The sequence below is a fragment of the Cannabis sativa genome, chromosome 2, assembly GCF_029168945.1.
Source record: "Cannabis sativa cultivar Pink pepper isolate KNU-18-1 chromosome 2, ASM2916894v1, whole genome shotgun sequence".
Taxonomy (NCBI): Eukaryota; Viridiplantae; Streptophyta; class Magnoliopsida; order Rosales; family Cannabaceae; genus Cannabis; species Cannabis sativa.
Window position 1 is genome coordinate 2,308,299 of NC_083602.1, and position 21,208 is coordinate 2,329,506.

Consider the following 21,208-nt stretch of genomic DNA (forward strand, 5'->3'; position numbering starts at 1 on the left):
ACTGAATACTAAAAAAACAACAAAAATCATAACAATATAAACACATTTAAACATACTTGTCTACTTGTTGAGGTAACTTAGTAACAACAAAGACATCAAGCATGTCCTCCTCCTTTTTCCCTTTAAAAAATCCTTGGCTTGTGTCAATATCCATCCTCCTACTGTAATAGTCAATGAATGACAAACATATAGGCAACACCACTGCAAAAGGCTTGACATAACCAGTAAATTTTGTTTTCCTGTCCAACTCATGTCTAGACCCTAAGGAATTATAAACATTGAGACACCTAGCCCTAATATCAAAAATGATCAAAATCCAATGCTTTTCATCCTTAATATGCATGTAAATCAACACATAATCAACACGTAGCCAATCTTTGTTAGCATACATGTAATACCCACTCATGTATTCAGTAACAATGTTACTCTTGAGCACGACATCAATCTTGTTTCCGTACTTGACAAACTTATCATACAATTCAACCACCTTAAAACAGAAATGATAATCTGTGGTTGTTGCAGACACTGCAACATTAGGATCATACTTCAACTTCTTTCGCAAGTAATAAAATATTACATCCATATGCTGTAGAAAAAAGAGATTAGAATCTGAGTAAATAAAAGATAACTACAAACCACATAACTAAAATTAAAAAAAATACTACATATGATACTCACCGAGTCACTAAGGCACCTCCCAGGGGTCAAAAGATCATAAAACCACCACTTGTCCTGAACACTATCAATGCAGAAATCTAAAGCAGGACTAAAAAGATTCTTCCCTTGAACAAACTTCTTCTTCCTAAAAAAAGCAACCAACCAATATACTTAATATCAAATATGCAAAAATGTAAAAAAAAAAAAAACCAAAAAACATAATAAAAACAAATAAAACATACTTATTCTCATCCTTGAACCCAACACAGAACCACTCATCAAATGCCTTCTGTTGAAGTTCGTGCGGAGGATCAAACAACCCAGAATTAAACGCATATTGACCTTTAACATTCTTTTTCTTCATCTTTTCATTACTACCAGAAGACCCAAAATCATTTCTGTAAGGACTCTGTAAAACCACGCTAGGCTTATGAGCCCTCTTTGATTTGGGAGATTCACAAACCTTAATCTTGTCCTAAAAAAGAAACCAAACAGTAACATTTAAATTAAACAACAATAATATTTAAAGAACAGCCATTGCAACAGTAACAAAAAAAAAAAAAATCAAAACACAAAATCATACCATAATCTTCTTCACTTCATATGCATGACACACATCATCCACTTTCTGATTTATAACAGCCATCACAGATTCTGAAAAACCATCATCGGTACCCGCACTAACTTTCTCAGCAACTCCCTCAACTCCACCTACATTACCACCATCAGAACCCAAAACTTCATCCTCTACCATTGCAACAGTCTCATTTTGTCCTAATAACGAACCCAATATGTCAAAATTTGGCATATCCTAACAACAAAAACAAAAAAAAAAAACAACAAACAAATTAGTTAACAACTTAATATGATAAAAAAAATACAATAATTACACAAAACTGTTCTATAAAAAAAATTAATAAACAAAATTTAACCTTTTCCAAAGAACATAAACCAGCAAAATCTTGACTATCAACTTCTTTCACAGACATCTCGGAAATATTTTTAATTTCCTGCACAATATAAACAGAAAAAGAAACAATTAAGTAGCAAAAATTATAACATAGAATATTGAATAATAATAATAAAAAAAACAGACCTTATAAACATCACCGTCACCACCAACACAATCTTCACCATCCTTCACATCAGCAGCATCTTCACCAGCATCCTCACCATCCCCCTTAACAGTAGGCTACAATAAAAAAAATACCATACAAACACATGAAAACAAAACTTATAACACAGAATAGTACCTCAAACAACTAAAAAACTGAAAAAAGAATCTTAGAACTACTAAATAGTACCTCAACATCATCACTAATGTCATCTAGGTTACGGGGACTATCATTGCCACCACCACCACCGTCATCCTCATCTTCATCCTCATTACTCTACAAAAACAAAATCACATAAAAACCATTGCATATTAACAAATAAAACTAAAAATAAACAATATCAATCATAAAAGAAACCAAAAAACATCACCTGTGGTACAACATTCTCAATACTATCTTTAATCAAATCTTTCAATTCTGAAAACTTCGTATCAAAATAAAAAGTTAAATCCTCTCCAACTTTACGATCAATGTAACCCTTCAAATTTTCCTCAAGTAATGCAAATTTTTCATCAACTTCCTTACGAAATTCTTTCAAAACACACTCCAATCCAACTTGCCTAACTACAAGCCCCAACACCGAATCTTTAAGCTCATCCAACACAGCAAGACTTATAGTAGCTTTTTTCTCAACTCCAGAGCTACCAGTCTTGCCAACATCTACTCTTGGCTGTCTCACATCCTCAAAATCATCATCAGATTCTGACCCATAAGAAAACTCAAACCCAGCAATATCTAACTTTTGATTTTCCTCAGCTGAAGGAAACATGCGGGTAACAGAAAACTGTAACAAAATAAAATAAAAATAACAAAATTAGTAACATAACCAACAAAAAAAACAAAACACAACACAAAAATAATAAAATAACATATCACAAAAACATACCTTAGTTGACATATATATTTTCTTCTCCACTTCACCTGAGAAAGGATTGCCCACACTACTCCACCTACACATCCTATAATCTGGAGAAGCATCATATGTACATAAACCTTGCTTCTTAAAAAGAGGAATAACCTCATAGAGCCAAACCTGAAACGCAAAAGGGAAACCACACAACTTGTACGTCTTACTATTGTAATCCTTTTCTTTACCCTTAATGTTCTTCCCTTTTGCCTTCGAAGCAACTGTACCCTTCGTCTCATCAACAACTTTCTTCTTGTTTTTTTCCTTCAAAACAGTCCTCAAGCTATACAAAGTAGTATCATACGCAACCTTACCCCATGGAAAACTGTTAAACTCACCAGAACCAATTAAATGAAGTAACCCACTACTTACTTTCTTGCGACCAGGCTTACTAAGCAAGAAATTCGTAACAAAATAAAGCACAGCCATTCTAAAAGCAAACACATCATCTTTGAAGATACTATTCAAGAATCGTTGTTTAATGGCAGCATAGTTAACAGTCATGTCACTAAAATACTTGTCCACAAAAGTATCTCCCCTTCCTATATATTTTTCCATACTACTGTCACCCTTACACAACAATCCACTAATAATAGCAAATTCACCTAACCCAAAACGAGTCCTAGAATTACCAAAATCAAACCAAATTTCCTTGACATTTGCCTGATGAACCTCCCTACACAAAGCAGTGTGTATAACCTGAGATTGCATGTTGCACTCCTCAAGATCTAGAAAATGCCCAAAACAGGATTCTTGAAACATAGTAAGTTGCTTAGCATTCAATCTACCCTTGATTTCTGCAATAACACCCACATCAAACCAGTATATGATTTTTCCACAAAATCTATCCTCTGGTTTCAAGTAAAAATCCCAAACCTGTAAGAAAATTTAAAAACAAACATGAAACATTTAAAAAGAAACTAACAAGTAAATTATATACTGAAATAATGAATTTAAATATAAAAAGTAATACATTAGTAATACAGCTAACCTATCATTTAAAAAGAAACTAATAAGTAAACCAAAATTACTATGGGATCCTAAAGAAATAGTTTTATGGGATCCTAAAAATCATAGATGAAGAATTTTAATCCTACTAATCTATTCTCTTCATTTTCTCTTGAATTTTAATTCTAAAAGCATATAAACACAAACATACACATAAACATATAATATTATGACAACATTAATTATATTATTGAACACTTGGTTTATATTTGTTCATTTCTTCATGCATTAAACTCAGTAGAACAAAATCCTTTTCTAAAGAAAGATATACAAAACAATTAATTGACTAAACTTTCTACAAAGAAATATGACCTTAATCAAATCAAAAATACCTAATCCTAGATAAATCCACTAGCAAAAATTCACCATAACATCAACAAAGAGCAACAAACCAGTATACTAAATAGTATAACAACAAAAAATAAAGCAAAAAAACTACTAAATCATAAATTAATCACAAACACATTAAAGACCAAAAAAATACACTAAAAAATCTAAGAACTAAATATATATACATTCATTAAGAAACTGTACAGTGAACTATAACATGTGAATAACAAAAAAAAATACCTAAAAAATAAACTACTCAGTAAACTACTCAGAAACAAATTCCCAAACAGTTGGTGTGCACAAAATAAAAACTAAGTAAAACACAAGTAAATAGAAAGGAAGACTACTAAATCATAAACACATTAAAAACAAAGAAACTAAATATACCATACATTAAGAAACTGTACAGTAAAAGTAACATTTGAATAACAATACAAAATACCAAAAAAATAAACTACTCAGTAAATTATAGAACTCGGTAAACAAAAAAACTACTAAAAAAACCAAGAAACTATACTAACATATAAAATATTCACTTAAAAGGCTACACATAGATCTCTAAACAACACACAAACAAAATGTGAACAACTTAGTATACTAAACAACTCTGTATACAAAAAAAACAACTACCATATAAATGTGCATCCACATTAACAAGAATCAAAATCAGAATATAGAAACAATATACTAACCTTCAATTTTTTTGGCAACACAATAGGTGCTTCATCACATTCTGAATCAAAATCATCCTCATCTTCAACAACACTCTTCAATTTCTTAGAGCGCCGATCGTCAGAGGTAGCTTCAGAAACACCACTCCTCTTCGAAATGGAGAGATTCTTGTTCTTCTTCTCCTTATCAGACTCAACGACCTTCGAACCAGAACCAACCATGTTTTTCGAAACCTCCTCTGCTTTTTCAACCTTCTTCTTCGAACCAGACACCTCCGGTGATGGAGACATTGAACCCCTAGTACGCACCATTGAATGTTTTAACTATGAAACGAAATGCCAAACCCTAGCAGAGAGAAACCCTTACACTATGATAAAATGAGGGAAAATAAGATAATGGAAGATGAAATGAAAAGAGAAATGGAAGTGATTGAGTGAGAAATGGTTTGACAGTGCAAAAAGAACGTGGAATCGTGTTTAACACTCAACTACCCCTAAAAAACAGTAACCGTGTACACGTGTAAAAAAAAATTCAAAAAAAATCGTTACTTTTTACCAAATATAAATATATTCGGTATATACAGTATTTAATTTCAAAAATAGTCTCCCCACGTAAAAAATTTATTTGCGGAAAAATGCACACCATAATTTATGGGAATAAGTTGAAAAATACCACTTTTTTGTATCTATTAATCAAAAATACCATCATATTATATCTTTTTAAAATATACCTATTTTTTGAATGGATTGCCCAATATACCCTTACGATCTACTTAAGTCTAGCGTATAATTTAGATATTAGAGGAAATTGTATTGTATACCCACTTTACTTTATTTGTTTTAATTTTTACCTTCATTTTCATATTTTTTGAGATATACCCACTTTTATAGATGATGTCCTTATTATACCTCTTAAATAAATGTAAATCATGTGCTACACTTAAGTGGAGAGTAAGGATATAATAGACAACTCACTCATAAAAGTGGGTAGATTTTAATGAAATAAAATATGAAGGTATTTTTGATTAATGGATATAAAAAAAAGGTATTCCTTAACTTATCCCTTTAGATTAATTTAAGGGGACTAATGGAAACATCATCTATAAAAGTAGGTAATATCTTAAAAGATATAAAAATAAAGGTAAAAATTAAAACAAGTAAAATAAAGTGAGTATCATGTAATTTCCTCTAAATATTTTTACATAGCAACCGCTCCTCATTTTAATGTGAATCTACTTCTGTTAACAATAACAATATAATACCAAGAAGAATAATATACAGTACTATTCTCAAAAAAAGAAAAAAGGTAGTGGTGAGTACATATTATTTTATTAGAACATTTTCATGAGTTTAACAATTAACAACTGTTATGCAAATTGCAAATCCCCTGATCTCAAACACCAGCTAATTAATTAGATTCCAACAACAGCTCACACACACATGCTCTTAATTAATTACTTGGTTCAATTAGAGTCAATATTATGACTCTAATTCTATATTTAATAAATACTCTAATTTTATTTTTCTGGAATTATAAATACTTTAATTATTATTATTATTATTATCCCAAAATTTTAAGTAATGTTACATCACAAACTATGTACTTCTGGCTACTGCCAAAGCTGGTCTTGGGCATTCTTCTTCCACTTGGCCAAAGATTCTGATCAAATAACACACAATATTAATCACATAATTAATAACAAAAATATGTTAATCACAAATTCTTATAAGCATAATTTTATTTTTTATGAAACTATATTTTCATTTAAAATTTGGATTAATATTTGTCAAAAAAAGGATTGTTATTATTATTAAGCCATGTTTATCTAGCAAAAAAAGTTATTTTTCTTCTTTATACATAAATTAAGAAAGTAAAATTAATCACAAAGAAGGGAAAGGAGAAAAAAAAAGGAATATTTTATATTTAAGTAAGAAAATTATAAAAATACAGTTCTATAAATTTTTAAATATTTTTACAGATTAATTTAAAGTATGCTTTTTTTTTTTTTTGGAAAAAATACAGACCGTTCTTTTTACATTATTATATTTTTGCTATTTTAATAAGGATTTGTAAAATCATAATTAAAAAGAATAAAAATTGTAAAAAATGATATATATTTATTTAAAATTGTGTAAAAATTTCAAGAAAATATTAGATGAGAATTAATAATTAATTACTAGCCTTATGAATGATAAATATTGCTCGTCCATTTACTCTCATTTGTCGTAGGGCTTTGTCAAACCCTGCATGTCATGAAAATGTTGATATTAATCACTTTGCTATAAATTTATATAAATATATATATATATATATATATATAATTAAACAATATTTACAGATTAAAAAAATTACATATTAGAAACTATTGTTGTGATTGTGTGGAGTACACATTTGACCAATTTAATTTTACATTAGCTACACATGTAAAGCTAGAACAATTGTCAACTTCTTAATTTAATTTATGTTATGATCCTAATTATAGTTAATTATATATCCTAATAATTTTCAAATAATTACTTTATATTTTTTTTTTCTAATAATCATATCTCTCGTGATGATAAGTAATTGAAGTATATATAAAATTCAAATTTATTACTGAAATTGATTAATGGGATAAAATTATTAATATGTGAAAAATGAATTAATTAATAATTACCTTTACCAAGCTCATTAGTTTTGTCTCCCATAACAAGTGTAATTTTCTCATCTTCTATTCCTTTCACCTCTTGCTTCTCATTATAGATTGTACATATCACAACAACCTAATAAAAATATATCTTCAATATTTCAATATTATTGTGTATATATATATATAATAGATCATTAAAGACAGTAGTATTAATTATAATTATAATTATAATTACCCTCTGATTGTTTTTTGGGAATTCATGACCATAACCAGTATCTAAACTTTTGTACAGCAAAGTTCCATACTCCTGAAGCTCACTATATTTATCATACAACTGAATATGACCTGTAAAATTTTTAATTCAATTAATTATAAATAGTAGATACATACAAATCATGTATATATTTTCTCAAAAAATACAAATTATATGTATATGTATTTAGTAAAATTCTTGGAGTAAGTCGAAAAATACTACTTTTATTAATCAATTAATCAAATTTACCTCTAATTTTATATTTAATTGAAACATACCTCTCTTTATATGTATTGTACTTAAAATACCCTGACATAATTAAGAGAGTCACATGGAGAGTATCTTGAAGTGACATAGGCAAAATTAATACAATGTTTAAAAAAAGAGGTAAAAATAATAGACTTTAAAAAAAAGGTAAAAATAAAAGAGGACAATATAAAAAGGGTATAGAGTGTAATTTTCTCAAAATTTTTAGGGTTGAGTATGCGCTAAGCGGGTTAGGCCCACACTTAATGCCCACACTTAAGGCCCACCCAGTCTAAGGGTCCCAAAAAATATTTCCTCTTTAAAATTATACATATTTTTTTAGTAGTTTTTGAAAATACTACAAACTATAATATTTTGTACAATAAAGAGTAATATAATATATAATTTAAATCATGTAGCCATTAATCATTATGATATAAGGTGTTTACTCATACGATATAACTACTTGTATACAATTAAAACTTTATTCATATTATAATCATGATATATAACAAATTTATAAATATTATTTTATAATAATATAGAAATATATTAATTAATAATTTGGAATAGATTTAATATTGTACGAACCATTACTAAATTTTGGAAATGTAAAGTAAGGGGAAATATTCCTGCTCCTTGCCGTTATAGCAATCATCTTCTCACTTCTGCCACCACAAAGATAATTAATATATATAAACTAAATATAGTTTTAGTATATATCGAAATTATGCTATAATTATATACATATATATATTAATTAAATTTGTATGTAAATAATTATAATTATAGTATGTAATACCTCATGTAATGTTGTAGAGGACTTCCTTTGTGAAAATGAGTTGTTTGAAGCTTCCTTCCGTAGAAATTAGTACCATTTCCCGGAGTGATTAGCAGGGCTGAGCCTGAATTTTAGTGGGCCATACGAAAAAAATTATTTTTGGACTCTTATTTAATTTTTTTTTTTTAAAATCAATAAAAAATTAATGTGTATTTTCAAAAAAAGGAAAAAAAAATTGGTCATGGGCTAAATAACTTCTACACAGAGACTTAGCCTGCCTATACCGGGACCAAACCTAGTTGCTAGCTAATTCTGGCTGTAATTTTAATTTATATATTTATTATAGAAAATTATAGCTATATAAACATATGAATATTTGTAATCCTAGCTGTGAGTATATATATTTACATATATTAATTCTTCAAAACTTGATCGACAGAAACTTTCGAAAGCAAAATCATGAGCAAATAAGTTTCTAATAATAAGAGAAATTATTACATTATTTGAAGGCTCATCAATCATAATGGTCTTTTATAAAAATGTTTAACATATATATGTAGACAAAAATAGAGATGAGAGTACTTTACTTACAAGATGATATTGTGAGTGTTCCAACGAAGCTGTTCATCTGTATTGCCATCTCTCTTTTGATAATTATTCGAATATTATGATCGATCTCTTCTCTCTAATAATAATTAAACATCTTTGTATATAAATGGTATTTATAGACGTCTAGTTTTGGATAATCAACTTAGCTAATTAATTAATATATAGCTAGGATGATTAATTATTATTTGTCATAATAATATAATAATAGATTAATTATATGTGAACGAAGGAACTATTTAAATAATTACAAATAAGAAATTTCCTTATAGCATCAATTAGATTAATAATAAGATTGCATGTGAAATTAAGGAAGTCATCCTTATGAAACGTCCACCTCAAGCCTAGCTATAACGTATTACGTGAAAAAAGTCCACTATAATATTTTTAATTATATTTGAAGTAAATAATTATGTTATTATATATATTAAGATTGTCAACGATATGAAACTAATTCACACCAAACAAATATATATAAATTAATGTACAATAATATATAATTAATTATTGGTATATTCATAAGCAGAAGCTAATTAAGATCAAGGACCAAAAAATAAAAACAAATTGGGGGAGACCAAAGTAACACATAATATTTTTTTAAAAAATAAAAATTTTAATATAAAATTACTATAAAAAATTTTGTTCTCCAAAATTTTAGGAGTGGCCATGGCCCCCTTAGAGCACTCTTCGCCAGTAATATTTTAACTATCCTTCAAAATATATCACCATAATATCACTTCATTATAATTTTTTTTTTTATTTTTAGTCATATCAGATTTCTCCTAATGAGTTTACTCAAGAAATTTTAATTTATTCTACCTCAAATTTTTACATACGTGTGAATTTCTCTATTTTATTCCTTCATGTTATATTTTAACATCTTTTATTATTAAATAATAGAAAAGAGATTGTAACACCCATATTAATATTTTATAAAAATATTAATTTTATTTACAAGCATTAATTAAACGCAAAAAATCATAATGTCACATTTTTATTTAATACTTAAAAATGTTCACAAATGGCCAATTTTTTTGTACTTACACTACTACAAAAACCCCCTTTAGAGGCAGTTTTTAAGCCCTTTCAGCGTCGGTTTTCGCAAAATTCGCTACCGACGCTGATCAGGGCGACGCTAAAGGGTTTATATAACCGACTCCATAGGGGTTTCCTAAAAATTTTTTTCAGCTTTAATTAATATATATATTTTTTTTACATTTATTAAAAATCTAAATTTATTTTTGTATTATTAATTAAATTAAATTAAAGCATAAATAAAATTAAATTAAAAAGTTAAATAAATACAAATTTACATTGCTCTAAGTGTTTGTATATTAGGTATTTTTTTATTAATATTTTATATTTTATAATATGTGTTTGTATTCTAGTATTTTAGTATCATTTTTATAATTTTTTAAGTTATGTTTTATATAATAATTAGTATATTGAATAATAAAATAATGTGTAATATTTTAATTTTAATGTAATTTAATATTTTTATACATTTAAATTTTATAACATGGGTTTGTATTTTTCTAGTATATTATTATTATTTTTATAATTTTTTAAGTTATGTTTTGTATAATAATTAATTTATTGAATAATAAAATAATGTGTAATATTTTAATTTTTATGTAATTTAATATTTTTATACATTTAAATTTTATAATATGGGTTTGTATTTTTCTAGTATATTATTATTATTTTTATAATTTTTTAAGTTATGTTTTGTATAATAATTAGTATATTGAATAATAAAATAATGTGTAATATTTTAATTTTAATGTAATTTAATATTTTTATACATTTAAATTTTATAATGTGGGTTTGTATTTTTCTAGTATATTATTATTATTTTTATAATTTTTTAAGTTATGTTTTGTATAATAATTAGTTTATTGAATAATAAAATAATGTGTAATATTTTAATTTTTATTACTTTAATATTTTTATACATTTAAATTTTATAATATGGGTTGTATTTTTCTAGTATATTATTATTATTTTTATAATTTTTTAAGTTATGTTTTGTATAATAATTAGTATATTGAATAATAAAATAATGTGTAATATTTTAATTTTAATGTAATTTAATATTTTTATACATTTAAATTTTATAATATGGGTTTGTATTTTTCTAGTATATTATTATTTTATTTATAATTTTAAGGATTATCTATCCTTAACACTGAACAATATCTATCATATGTATTAATATTATTCGAAAATTACTCTAAGTATTTAAGGATTATCTAAATATATATAAAAAATATTCTTATAAAAGTAAGTTAAGGAAAACATACCTTATACCAAAAATTATGTACTTGACTTCCGATAAAGTCACTTCCGATAAAATCCTAACAACCAAGTTTAAGAGAAACTAAAATCAAATATTATCCTAATTCTACCAAAATTTCGGCAGCATAACGACTATAATTGAGCGTTTCCAAAAAATTAAAAACCTATTAATAACATTTTCCTAACACCATTAATAAACAAAATTTGAGAACCTTTCAAATATGAACTTTGGCATTGATAATCTTGCTACTAACACGAACATGTTTTGAGTCAAATATAAAGACCTACTAAGTATAATAAATGCATAGACACATCAATTAGATTATACAAGACAAGTGCCTAAAGTAACAAACAAAACAAATGTCACCTAATTTCACGAACATGTTTTGAGTCAAATATAAAGACCTACTAACACGAACATGTTTTGAGTCAAATATGAATGTGTTATGTCACCTAATTTCTTACAACTAGCGAGTAATAACCTAGTTATTTATGTTATGTACTTTTCCTTTAACATTTATGTTTTTTATAATAAAATTTGATCCAAATTCTACCGAAATTTTGGCAGCATAACGGCTGTAATTGAACGTTCCCAAAAATTTTAAAAGTGCCTAAAGTAACAAACAAAACAAATATAACAATACAGAACAAAGAAACTAACATAAACAATACAAAATTTATCCACCCATCCGACCGCAAAGACATGTATTCGCAGAACCTACTTCACTACGGATGAATATTTAAGATATTCAAACTCAACTAAGCATGCATTGATAATTAATTATACTAACAAAAGGTTAGCGGATGGATATACCTATTGCAAATCCGATCAACACCGAAATATGTCGACCCTCAAATATTACCACACAACCTATAACATAATGTAATATACAACTAATTTAAAATTTTAATTATTAAATTACTTACTAATTATTAAACAAAGTACCAAGTTACTAGCTAGTTACTAGCTAATTTCCATAGTTAATTTTTCTAAAAATAACATATAAATATATATATATACATATATAATCAATTATATATTCACACTACCATTATTTTAAAAACTTTATCTCTAAACTAATTAAATTTCTACTACCTCTCATTCTCATTCACAACAAATATATATACAATACAAATACACAAAATACACAAATAATATATACACACAAGATATATATAAACACATATTCAATAATAAAACACAAAATATATACATATATATTATATATCAAGTTAATAAATATTTACCTTATAAACGCAATCCGGCGATAAAATGCTACAAAAATCCCACCACCTCTAGAACACACACAATATAATATTAATAAAATAAAAAAATTCTAAAAAAATTTACAAAAACGAAATAATACCAATGTACATAAATAAAATATATAGAAAGCATATTTATACCTTAATGGATGTTGAGACTCAACATTTTCTCCGCTAAAATCGGTGGCCGGAGTTATACCCACCACCTTTCTTTATAATAGGTCCGGTTTGGTATATAGAGGGGAAAAAAACTAAACTTTTTTACAGTATGGGTTTAGGTATAGAAAATAGAAGATTTTAAGACAAAAATGGGGTAAAATGGTTAAGAAATGAGGGAGAATGAGGTTGTTTTAGTGGTGGTTGGCGAGGGTTTTTTCGTGGGTTTGGGGCTGCTATGGGTGGCTGTTCTTGGTGTTCAGCAAGGTGTGAAATGAGGAAGTGAGGAAGACGAAGCAGAAATGGTCTGATATATAACCCTATGGCGTCGGTTATTAGGTATTAACCGACGCCATAGGTGCCACGTGTCGAATAAAGGTGACACCTATGGCGTCGGTTAATACCTAATAACCGACGCCATAGGGTTATATAAAAAAACCCTGATTTTTCCCAACCCCAACCGACGACATAGATATATATATATTCTATACCTACGGTTTTTACCAAAAAACCGCCTCTAAATGTCAATGCAGATATTTTCACCCCCTTTAGCTTCCCTTTTTATAAATTGGGTTGAAAAAAGGGAAGCTAAAGGCTTACATTGTAGTAGTGTTAAGATAAAATGAATAATAAATAAAAATAATTGCAACATTAATTTAATATCATAAGTAAATAAAACAGAGCGCCCTATAGACCGTCTGCAGTTATATAGCCCTCAACGAGTTCACACACACAAGCGTCCAAAGTTCCACTCGCCACTGGTAAGTTATCAGTTCGAGCATGATTATCCCTAAACCCAATTTGAGTTTTTTGTATTTTTACTTGCTCCCCCACCGTGATCAAATGAGAATAGATAAGAGGCTCGTAGGATTGACGTGAGGGGGCCTTGGTCTGCACATATGGTAATTTGATAAGAGTATAGCAAAGCTCCCATCTATTTTGATTCACCTAGATTTCGATGGCTCTATTCTCCAATCTATACTTGTTCCATGGATCCTTCATAGAGATCACATCAGTTGCATCACCATGGATCGAAGGCAAAGATGACGCTCTCACAACTGGATGTGCCGACTTTGTAATGTTTGTACTTACCATCGATCACCTTTGTGAGGAAAATGACGTCATCCTCAGGTACGCAAGTGAAGTTGTGGTCGCCTTAATTTACTGGTGGTGGAGGACATGTGTTTTAATTGTGGCAAAGCTACTCCCTCTGATCCACTCACCATCATCAATAATGCGCAATTGATGTTGTTTCAGTCCAAACTAGTTTGGTTCAGATGTCGACTTATGGAAGAGCACGGGTGTAACCCAAATCAGAGCAAAGAGGGGCGACAAAAAGCATGGTCACACCGAATTGCGGAGGCTCACTAGTGCGAACGACGACTTGCCTTGGTATATTGATAGCTGCAAATACATTGAAAGTTCATTTGGTGAAGAAACAAGCATGGATGTTGAATGATGAAGAAGCTATCAAGAAAAAAATGGAAAAGGTGGCGACTGATACATTACGTGAGAGAAGAAGAGCCACCTTAAAGTCTTTTGGGCTTGGGCTCGTGCTTGGGTTCAAGCCAAATATTAACGGGATAAGTTGAGAAATATCTATTTTTTGTATTTATTAATCAAAAATATTCTTATATTATATTTCATTAAAATATATTTACGTTTGTAGTTGGGTTGTCCACTATACTCTCACTCTCCACTTAAGTCTAGCACATAATTTACATTAACCTAAAGAGTATAATGGAGACATCATCTATAAAAGTGAGTATATCTTAAAGAATATAAAAATTAAAACAAGTAAAAAGTAAAGTAAATATACAATGTAATTTTCTCAATATTAATAGAAAATAATTGGGTTGTAATTAGTTTTTTATTTTCTTATATTTGTATTGTTCTTAGTTTCATTTTTTTACTATCTTGAGGACAAAGTGATTTTGAAAAGTTAAGGAGTGTTACATGAAATGGTACAGAGATTAACTAGTAATTGTTAGTATTGTTTAGTTAGTAAAAATATATAATACTATTACATAAATGATGAATGAAATGAAAGAAAATTAAAATTATTCATTTAAGAGTTTTTGTATCATACTATTAACTCGTCATATTTTTGTTTTTGCTTTACTTTAGTATATTATATATTTGGGGGGCGGGACAAATATGCATGTGCTCTAAGCCTCACATTATTCACTAATAATAATTTCATTAATCAAACTTGTAGACAACCAAAATTTATATTTTATAGTGTAATTAAACCTAAATCTTCATTGATAAGACTTCATATATTATATAGATATATATATATTTTGAAGTTTTCTAATTAATGTAGCAGGTAGACCAAATATGTAAATAAATATATATTTATATCGCATACATATATAAAGGTTGTTTGTTTTTTTAATAAGGTGAGTTTTCTCATTAAATATTAATATCATTTTTATTATTAGTGTTGCTGTGGTTATTATTGGACAATATTGTCCCACATGGATCAAATGTAAGAATATTGAGCCATATATAAAAACATGGGCTACTCCACTCATAGCCAATTGGTTTTGAGTTGGAACCCCATAATTCCCAACATGGTATCAGAGCCATATCCCTAACGGGCTTTCGATCCACACCTATCAAAGAGTTAGCCAGCCACAAGCGAGCAAAATGGTACTCCCAGCCGCGAACAAGAATAAGCGAGCAAATGGAACTCCCAGCCGCAAAACAAACAAAAATAAGTGAGCAAATGGCACTACTTATGATAAGGTGATATTCAAGATTGGTGAGCAAAAATAGCCACCATCTTGAGGGGGAATATTGGATAATATTGTCCCACATGGATCAAATGTAAGAATAGTGAGCCATATATAAGAACATGGGCTACTCCACTCATAGCCAATTGGTACTCCCAGCCGCGAACAAGAATAAGCGAGCAAATGGAACTCCCAGCCACAAAACAAACAAAAATAAGTGAGCAAATGGCACTACTTATGATAAGGTGATTCAAGATTGGTGAGCAAAAATAGCCACCATCTTGAGGGGGAATATTGGACAATATTGTCCCACATGGATCAAATGTAAGAATATTGAGCCATATATAAGAACATGGGCTACTCCACTCATAGCCAATTGGTTTTGAGTTGGAACCCCATGATTCCCAACAGTTATTACTTTGTAAATTTTTGTAAATTTTAATATGATCAAGTAATTAAGCGAAGATGGTGCATATGCTAACTTCTATTGTGATCTAAGGTACAAAGCATAAGCATTGGAATGGCAAAAATACCCTCATAACCGCGGGTTAGATCCCGACCCAATGGGGCAGTTTCGACTCTCAGTAAGCGGATTCTCAAATTTGTGCCCCGCTCCGACCTATCTCGAATCCATACTTATTTCAACAGGTCGAGGTCAACCCACCAAGCGGATTGTAATGTACTTCAAAAGAAAATAAAGATATTTTGCTTATGTTAGACAAATCCCTAAATCCTAATTTCCCTTTTCTATTCCTCTCCTCCCATGATTTTAAATATAAGAAAACAAATTAACACTTAAGCAATAATTTAATTTAGATAAATATCATTTTAGACCATGTGCGCGCTTTGTAAAATTTATTGATTTGACTCTTTAATTTATGAAATGACAAATCGAATTCTGTATTTTTCAAAATGCATGGTACATAATAATTGTATTGTGAGTTTAATTTTTCGTCAATTTTTTTTTAACATAACCAATCAGAAAATCAATTTTTAGCACGGACAAATATAAAAAAAAATTGTAACCAGTTTGATCATAACACATCTTACTCATGTTATTATTAGGTTATATTGTGATGAAAATTGAGTTCAGTGTAATATTTTGTACTATTTTAAAAAATACAGAAAATTCACATTGTCATTTACTAAAATAGATTCAATTAGTAATTTTTATAAAATACAAGGTACTAAAATAGTATTTTATCCATTTAATTTTAAAGTCTATATTAATATAAAATCACATGGCTATACTCAAGCAAGATGTTTACTCAAAGATTAATGATGAGTTTTATAACATTTTCTAGGATATCATAATTTACATTTCTTTTACAGTACTTGAGGCGTTTCCTCATCATCAATAAGGCTCCTGCTGACATCGAATAATTGTCATTGTGATACCCTGAATCTCATGTGCTTCTCAAGAACGCGAAGAAATTCACGAACCAACAAAATGATGACATGTGTGTAGTGCAAGTTGTAACCCTCAAAAGTCCTCAATCTTTCACATTTCACAATATGGAAGATGAACATACCACTTTTTCAAAACGATCTACGTGTCCAAAATGCTCAAGGTCATCCAGAGGTGAAACTATAAGCTTTTGTCACTCCCAAGTCCCGAAAGCTTGGAGGTAAATATTATCCACGTTTCCAGATCATGAAGCAACACGTGGCATTTTATAGATGTAACCAATATGCGTGATGCCCGGTCGAAGCCTTCCAGTATGCGAAAGCCTGATCTAAATCGGAGGTGGGCTCAACCCATCACATCTCCAGGAGCCTCACCTCCAAAAGTAAGACCCTCTTACTCCCGGAAGCCCATTCAGCCTTCCAGGAGATAGAGCGAACGACATCCTCTGTACGACTGATGAAGTGTATCCGGATGGGAAGTTTGAGAGGTGCATCCAGAAGTCCTTATAGGGCGACATGACTGCTTTTTGACGCCTAAGCCTACTAAATTAGATGTCCCCTAAATCAGGACATGGTAGTGCGCGTACCACAAAGAGAGGTACATTCCCTTCGTCCAACTACGTCCCTCTGACAGTCTTGTCTATTGTAGCTGCTCCCACACATGACACCTGTCCAGATCGCATAGGCCCCCCATCATACGGACGCTTCAACCCAACAAGCCAGAACCCTGCCTTAATTAGGCCTCAAGGTCATGTATTTAAAGTACGGATTATTTCACAAATACACAAAAATAACAAAAAAATTATAAAAGTACAGTTTCACGGAATTTTAAATATTTTTACGATTTTTTTGATTTTATTTACAGTATATATAGTTTTTTTTATGTTGTACTCTTGTTAATTTATTGTTGATTTTTTGTTATTTGTATGTTATTTTTTGTTGTTGTTTTGATGTTATTTAGATGTTATTTTCATGTTATTTTTATGTAGTTTTCTTATTGTTTTCGTATCATTTTTATGAAAAACCGTAAAAATGTAAAAGAAAATTCTTTAAACATAAAAATGAATTATTTTTACAAAAAATAGTGGCCTATGTAATTATTCCTTTAATGTATTTTCTCCAATAATGGGCCCATTCTGTATAGAAATCCTAGCAAATCGCGGGTATGTCCAGACCCGAATCTAAGCCTATATGAACCTATTATATCCCTTTATGTAAATGGAGAGGAAAAATAGAAAAACATTCACACACTTTCTCTACACTTTCTTCTTAACTAAGAGAAACCTAGAGGAAGAGCAATATTATAGCAAGAACTAGGATTCTTCAAGCTACAGAACCCCATTTGCAATACATCCAAAGCCTCTCAAAATTAATACACTGATTCGTAGACTAGAGATCACTAACGTCAGAACGACGTAAAAATCTCTATCTTATTTTACTTAAACAATCATTTAATTTCTTGACTCTTACTTAATTTAGTTTCCAAAAATCTTTCTATATATTTAAATTGACCAATCTCATTTAATGAAGATGTTTAGTCAAAGATGAGTTTAACAATTACAAGGAGGATGATATTTCACATGCATGAGTGTGAATGTGCATCCAAATGTCTAAACTATACCGGACATTGCTCTGGAAAACAAGTAAAGTAAGGAAAAATATAATTTCTTGTTTACTTTCTAAGATCTGCACTCACACAAACATGTACACACATTATGCATATATATATGTATATATAAATAATTATGATAGTTGAAGAGCATGGCTAGCTTTTATTAATTTGGCAAGCTAGCTAGTAGATCTCAAAGAGCCATGATTAATAACTATGCTAATCAACCCTCTCATACACCTAAACAAAGTGCTTTATTAGCTAGTAAGTCTCTATTATAGAATAGTTTTTGGTATTTTTATATGTATAAAATTGTGAATAATTTAAACAAACTTTATATACTCTATCATTATAGCTATTTTTGTGTATATATTATATGTTCTGATGTGTTTGAGTTATTATATACAGATTCTGAAAATATTAGCAAAAACTCAAAGATTGTGATGATGAATGGGACATTATTATTAGTAAAGTGGTTCTTGAGGTTCTTCACTGAATGTATTAAGTGTTGGGCTCAAGGTTTCTCTGCCGCTATGGCTATAAGGAATGGCTTCACACAAACCCTTATGAAATTCATCATTACCTCTAAAAGTTAGTTACATATATATATGTATATATATATATGTATATTTGATTATTTGATGTTTGGGCAAATAATTATTAAATTATATTACTTATATACACAATGAATAGGGAAACCTGGTGAAGAGAATCAAGAGAAGATCAAGTGGGAGAAGTTGAGTGAAGTTTAATGATGAGCATGTATGGTGGTGTTTCAGAAGGTTTCAAGAGTTGGGTTGTGAATAAGTCTATTGGTGGAGCTCTTTGTATTGCTTTGGAAAGAAGCTTTGTTATATGGAATGAACTCAATAATCAAGCCTCAAACAAGACTATTACTTCTCATCATCATCTTATTCCTATGGATCAACATCAACCCATTGATGATCATGCCCTAATAACTTTAACCAAGCAAGGTATATATGAAATCAAGCTCTTTTCATCAATATTATTTAATTTTTGTATACTAGGGAGTAAATACAATGGGGTATAGTCTAATTCATAATGCATTGATCAAAATAGTTATTCATCACAAAGTTTTTTACTTTTAGTCACAACAAAATTTATAACTAAATTAGTAAAAAAATTGTGACTAATTATAAATTATCATTCATATATTGCGATTAAAACGTCTGTAAAGATATTAGTCATAAAAATCATAATATGTTATGATTAAAAGGTTGTCACTAAAATAAGCTTTTTTTTTTTGGTAGTGTTTACCCATTTTTGTTTTCTTTTGCATATATATACTTTTAATAAGAGAATTACTAAAATGTGTCACTGGTGCCAAGCATTTTATTATAGGTGTCATACCGCTATTGATGTAATTAAGTATCGAGTCATATATAACTTAAGAAAATAATTTTTAAAGAATATTACTAACTAATAGTGGGGCGCTACCTATAAAAAGTACTGGACACCACTGATGCTCTTTTAATGATTGTGTTTATTGTACTCATAGCATGATATTATCTACAAGTTTTTTGAAAAATTGGAAAAAAATTTACAGTTCGTAAATTAGGATTTAAACCGTTTATTTGCAGACGTGCTTGATTTTTTTTCCTTCAATTAATTTTGATTATAATAAACTTTTAGAAATATTTTAAAAATTAAGATGCTGTAATTATATAATACATGGTCATAAGTATTTTTCAGAAAAAAAAAAGTTAGGAAAATTTGAGTTTCTACACTATAAAGGGGATCAAACAACAAAATTAACATACTATTGGACCCCATCATGAAAATTATGCTAATTTTATTAAGAGTTAGTCCCACATTGCTAATGTGTAGAAATAAATTGTGATATATAAGATAAATGAGCTACTCCTCATTTAATTTTGAGATAAAACCTCATTCATCTTATCCTTAAATTCTAACAAATCTTTCTATTCATTCCAAAAATAAACCTTTTATTTCAAATTTGCCTAAATATCTCAATCTCTTTTTCTTCTTCAATCTCTATCCTTCTATCACCTCTTTCTATTCCAAAACCATAGTGAATCACCATTAACGGCGGTCAACATTCACCACCACCCACTCTCGTCGCCACGAGAGGGATATTTTAGTAATAATTAAAGAGAAAATTAGCTTAATTTTGTTATTTTTTGTGTACCCATTGGCTCCCTATTCTCTAAATATGTAAAGATATGGTTATTATTCATAAAAATAGTATACTCAATAATTAATGTGTTGGCATGTTCTTTTAATTTACTATTAATGGTACATCCACAATGTTATGGATCTCACTAAACTTAAAAAAAAAATCACAAATCACATGCACACGATGATATAAAGATCATATATATATATGAAATTTCTAAAGTGAGGTATTAAAAAAAAATTTATCTTTTGGGCAATTAATGTAAACTTTTAATTGACCAAGTGTATAGTAATATGATGGTCCTTAACTTAGATCGCATAGAAATTAGGATTGATGGAAATAATTGGGTCCCATTTACTAGCTGACTTCTCT

At 29.0% G+C, this 21,208-nt stretch overlaps 2 protein-coding genes across 2 annotated transcripts; both read right to left on the reverse strand.

The window, feature by feature from the left end:
• Positions 1-170: 170 nt before the first annotated feature.
• On the reverse strand, positions 171-5,291 carry LOC115710921 (uncharacterized). The gene is made up of 11 exons (XM_061109049.1): positions 4,710-5,291; positions 2,659-3,555; positions 2,143-2,556; positions 1,962-2,048; positions 1,754-1,849; positions 1,590-1,667; positions 1,241-1,468; positions 900-1,132; positions 679-802; positions 288-586; positions 171-201 (listed from the first exon to the last, which is right to left on the reverse strand). Exons 1-11 carry the CDS (start codon positions 4,998-5,000, stop codon positions 171-173), a joined length of 2,778 nt encoding a protein of 925 aa, XP_060965032.1. The 5' UTR covers positions 5,001-5,291.
• A 662-nt stretch (positions 5,292-5,953) lies between these two features.
• On the reverse strand, positions 5,954-9,341 carry LOC115721038 (uncharacterized). Its single transcript, XM_030650270.2, has 7 exons — positions 9,190-9,341; positions 8,620-8,722; positions 8,409-8,485; positions 7,554-7,663; positions 7,346-7,451; positions 6,871-6,932; positions 5,954-6,348 (listed from the first exon to the last, which is right to left on the reverse strand). The coding sequence occupies exons 1-7, from the start codon at positions 9,236-9,238 to the stop codon at positions 6,250-6,252; spliced, it is 606 nt and encodes a 201-aa protein (XP_030506130.2). The 5' UTR covers positions 9,239-9,341; the 3' UTR covers positions 5,954-6,249.
• Positions 9,342-21,208: the final 11,867 nt, after the last annotated feature.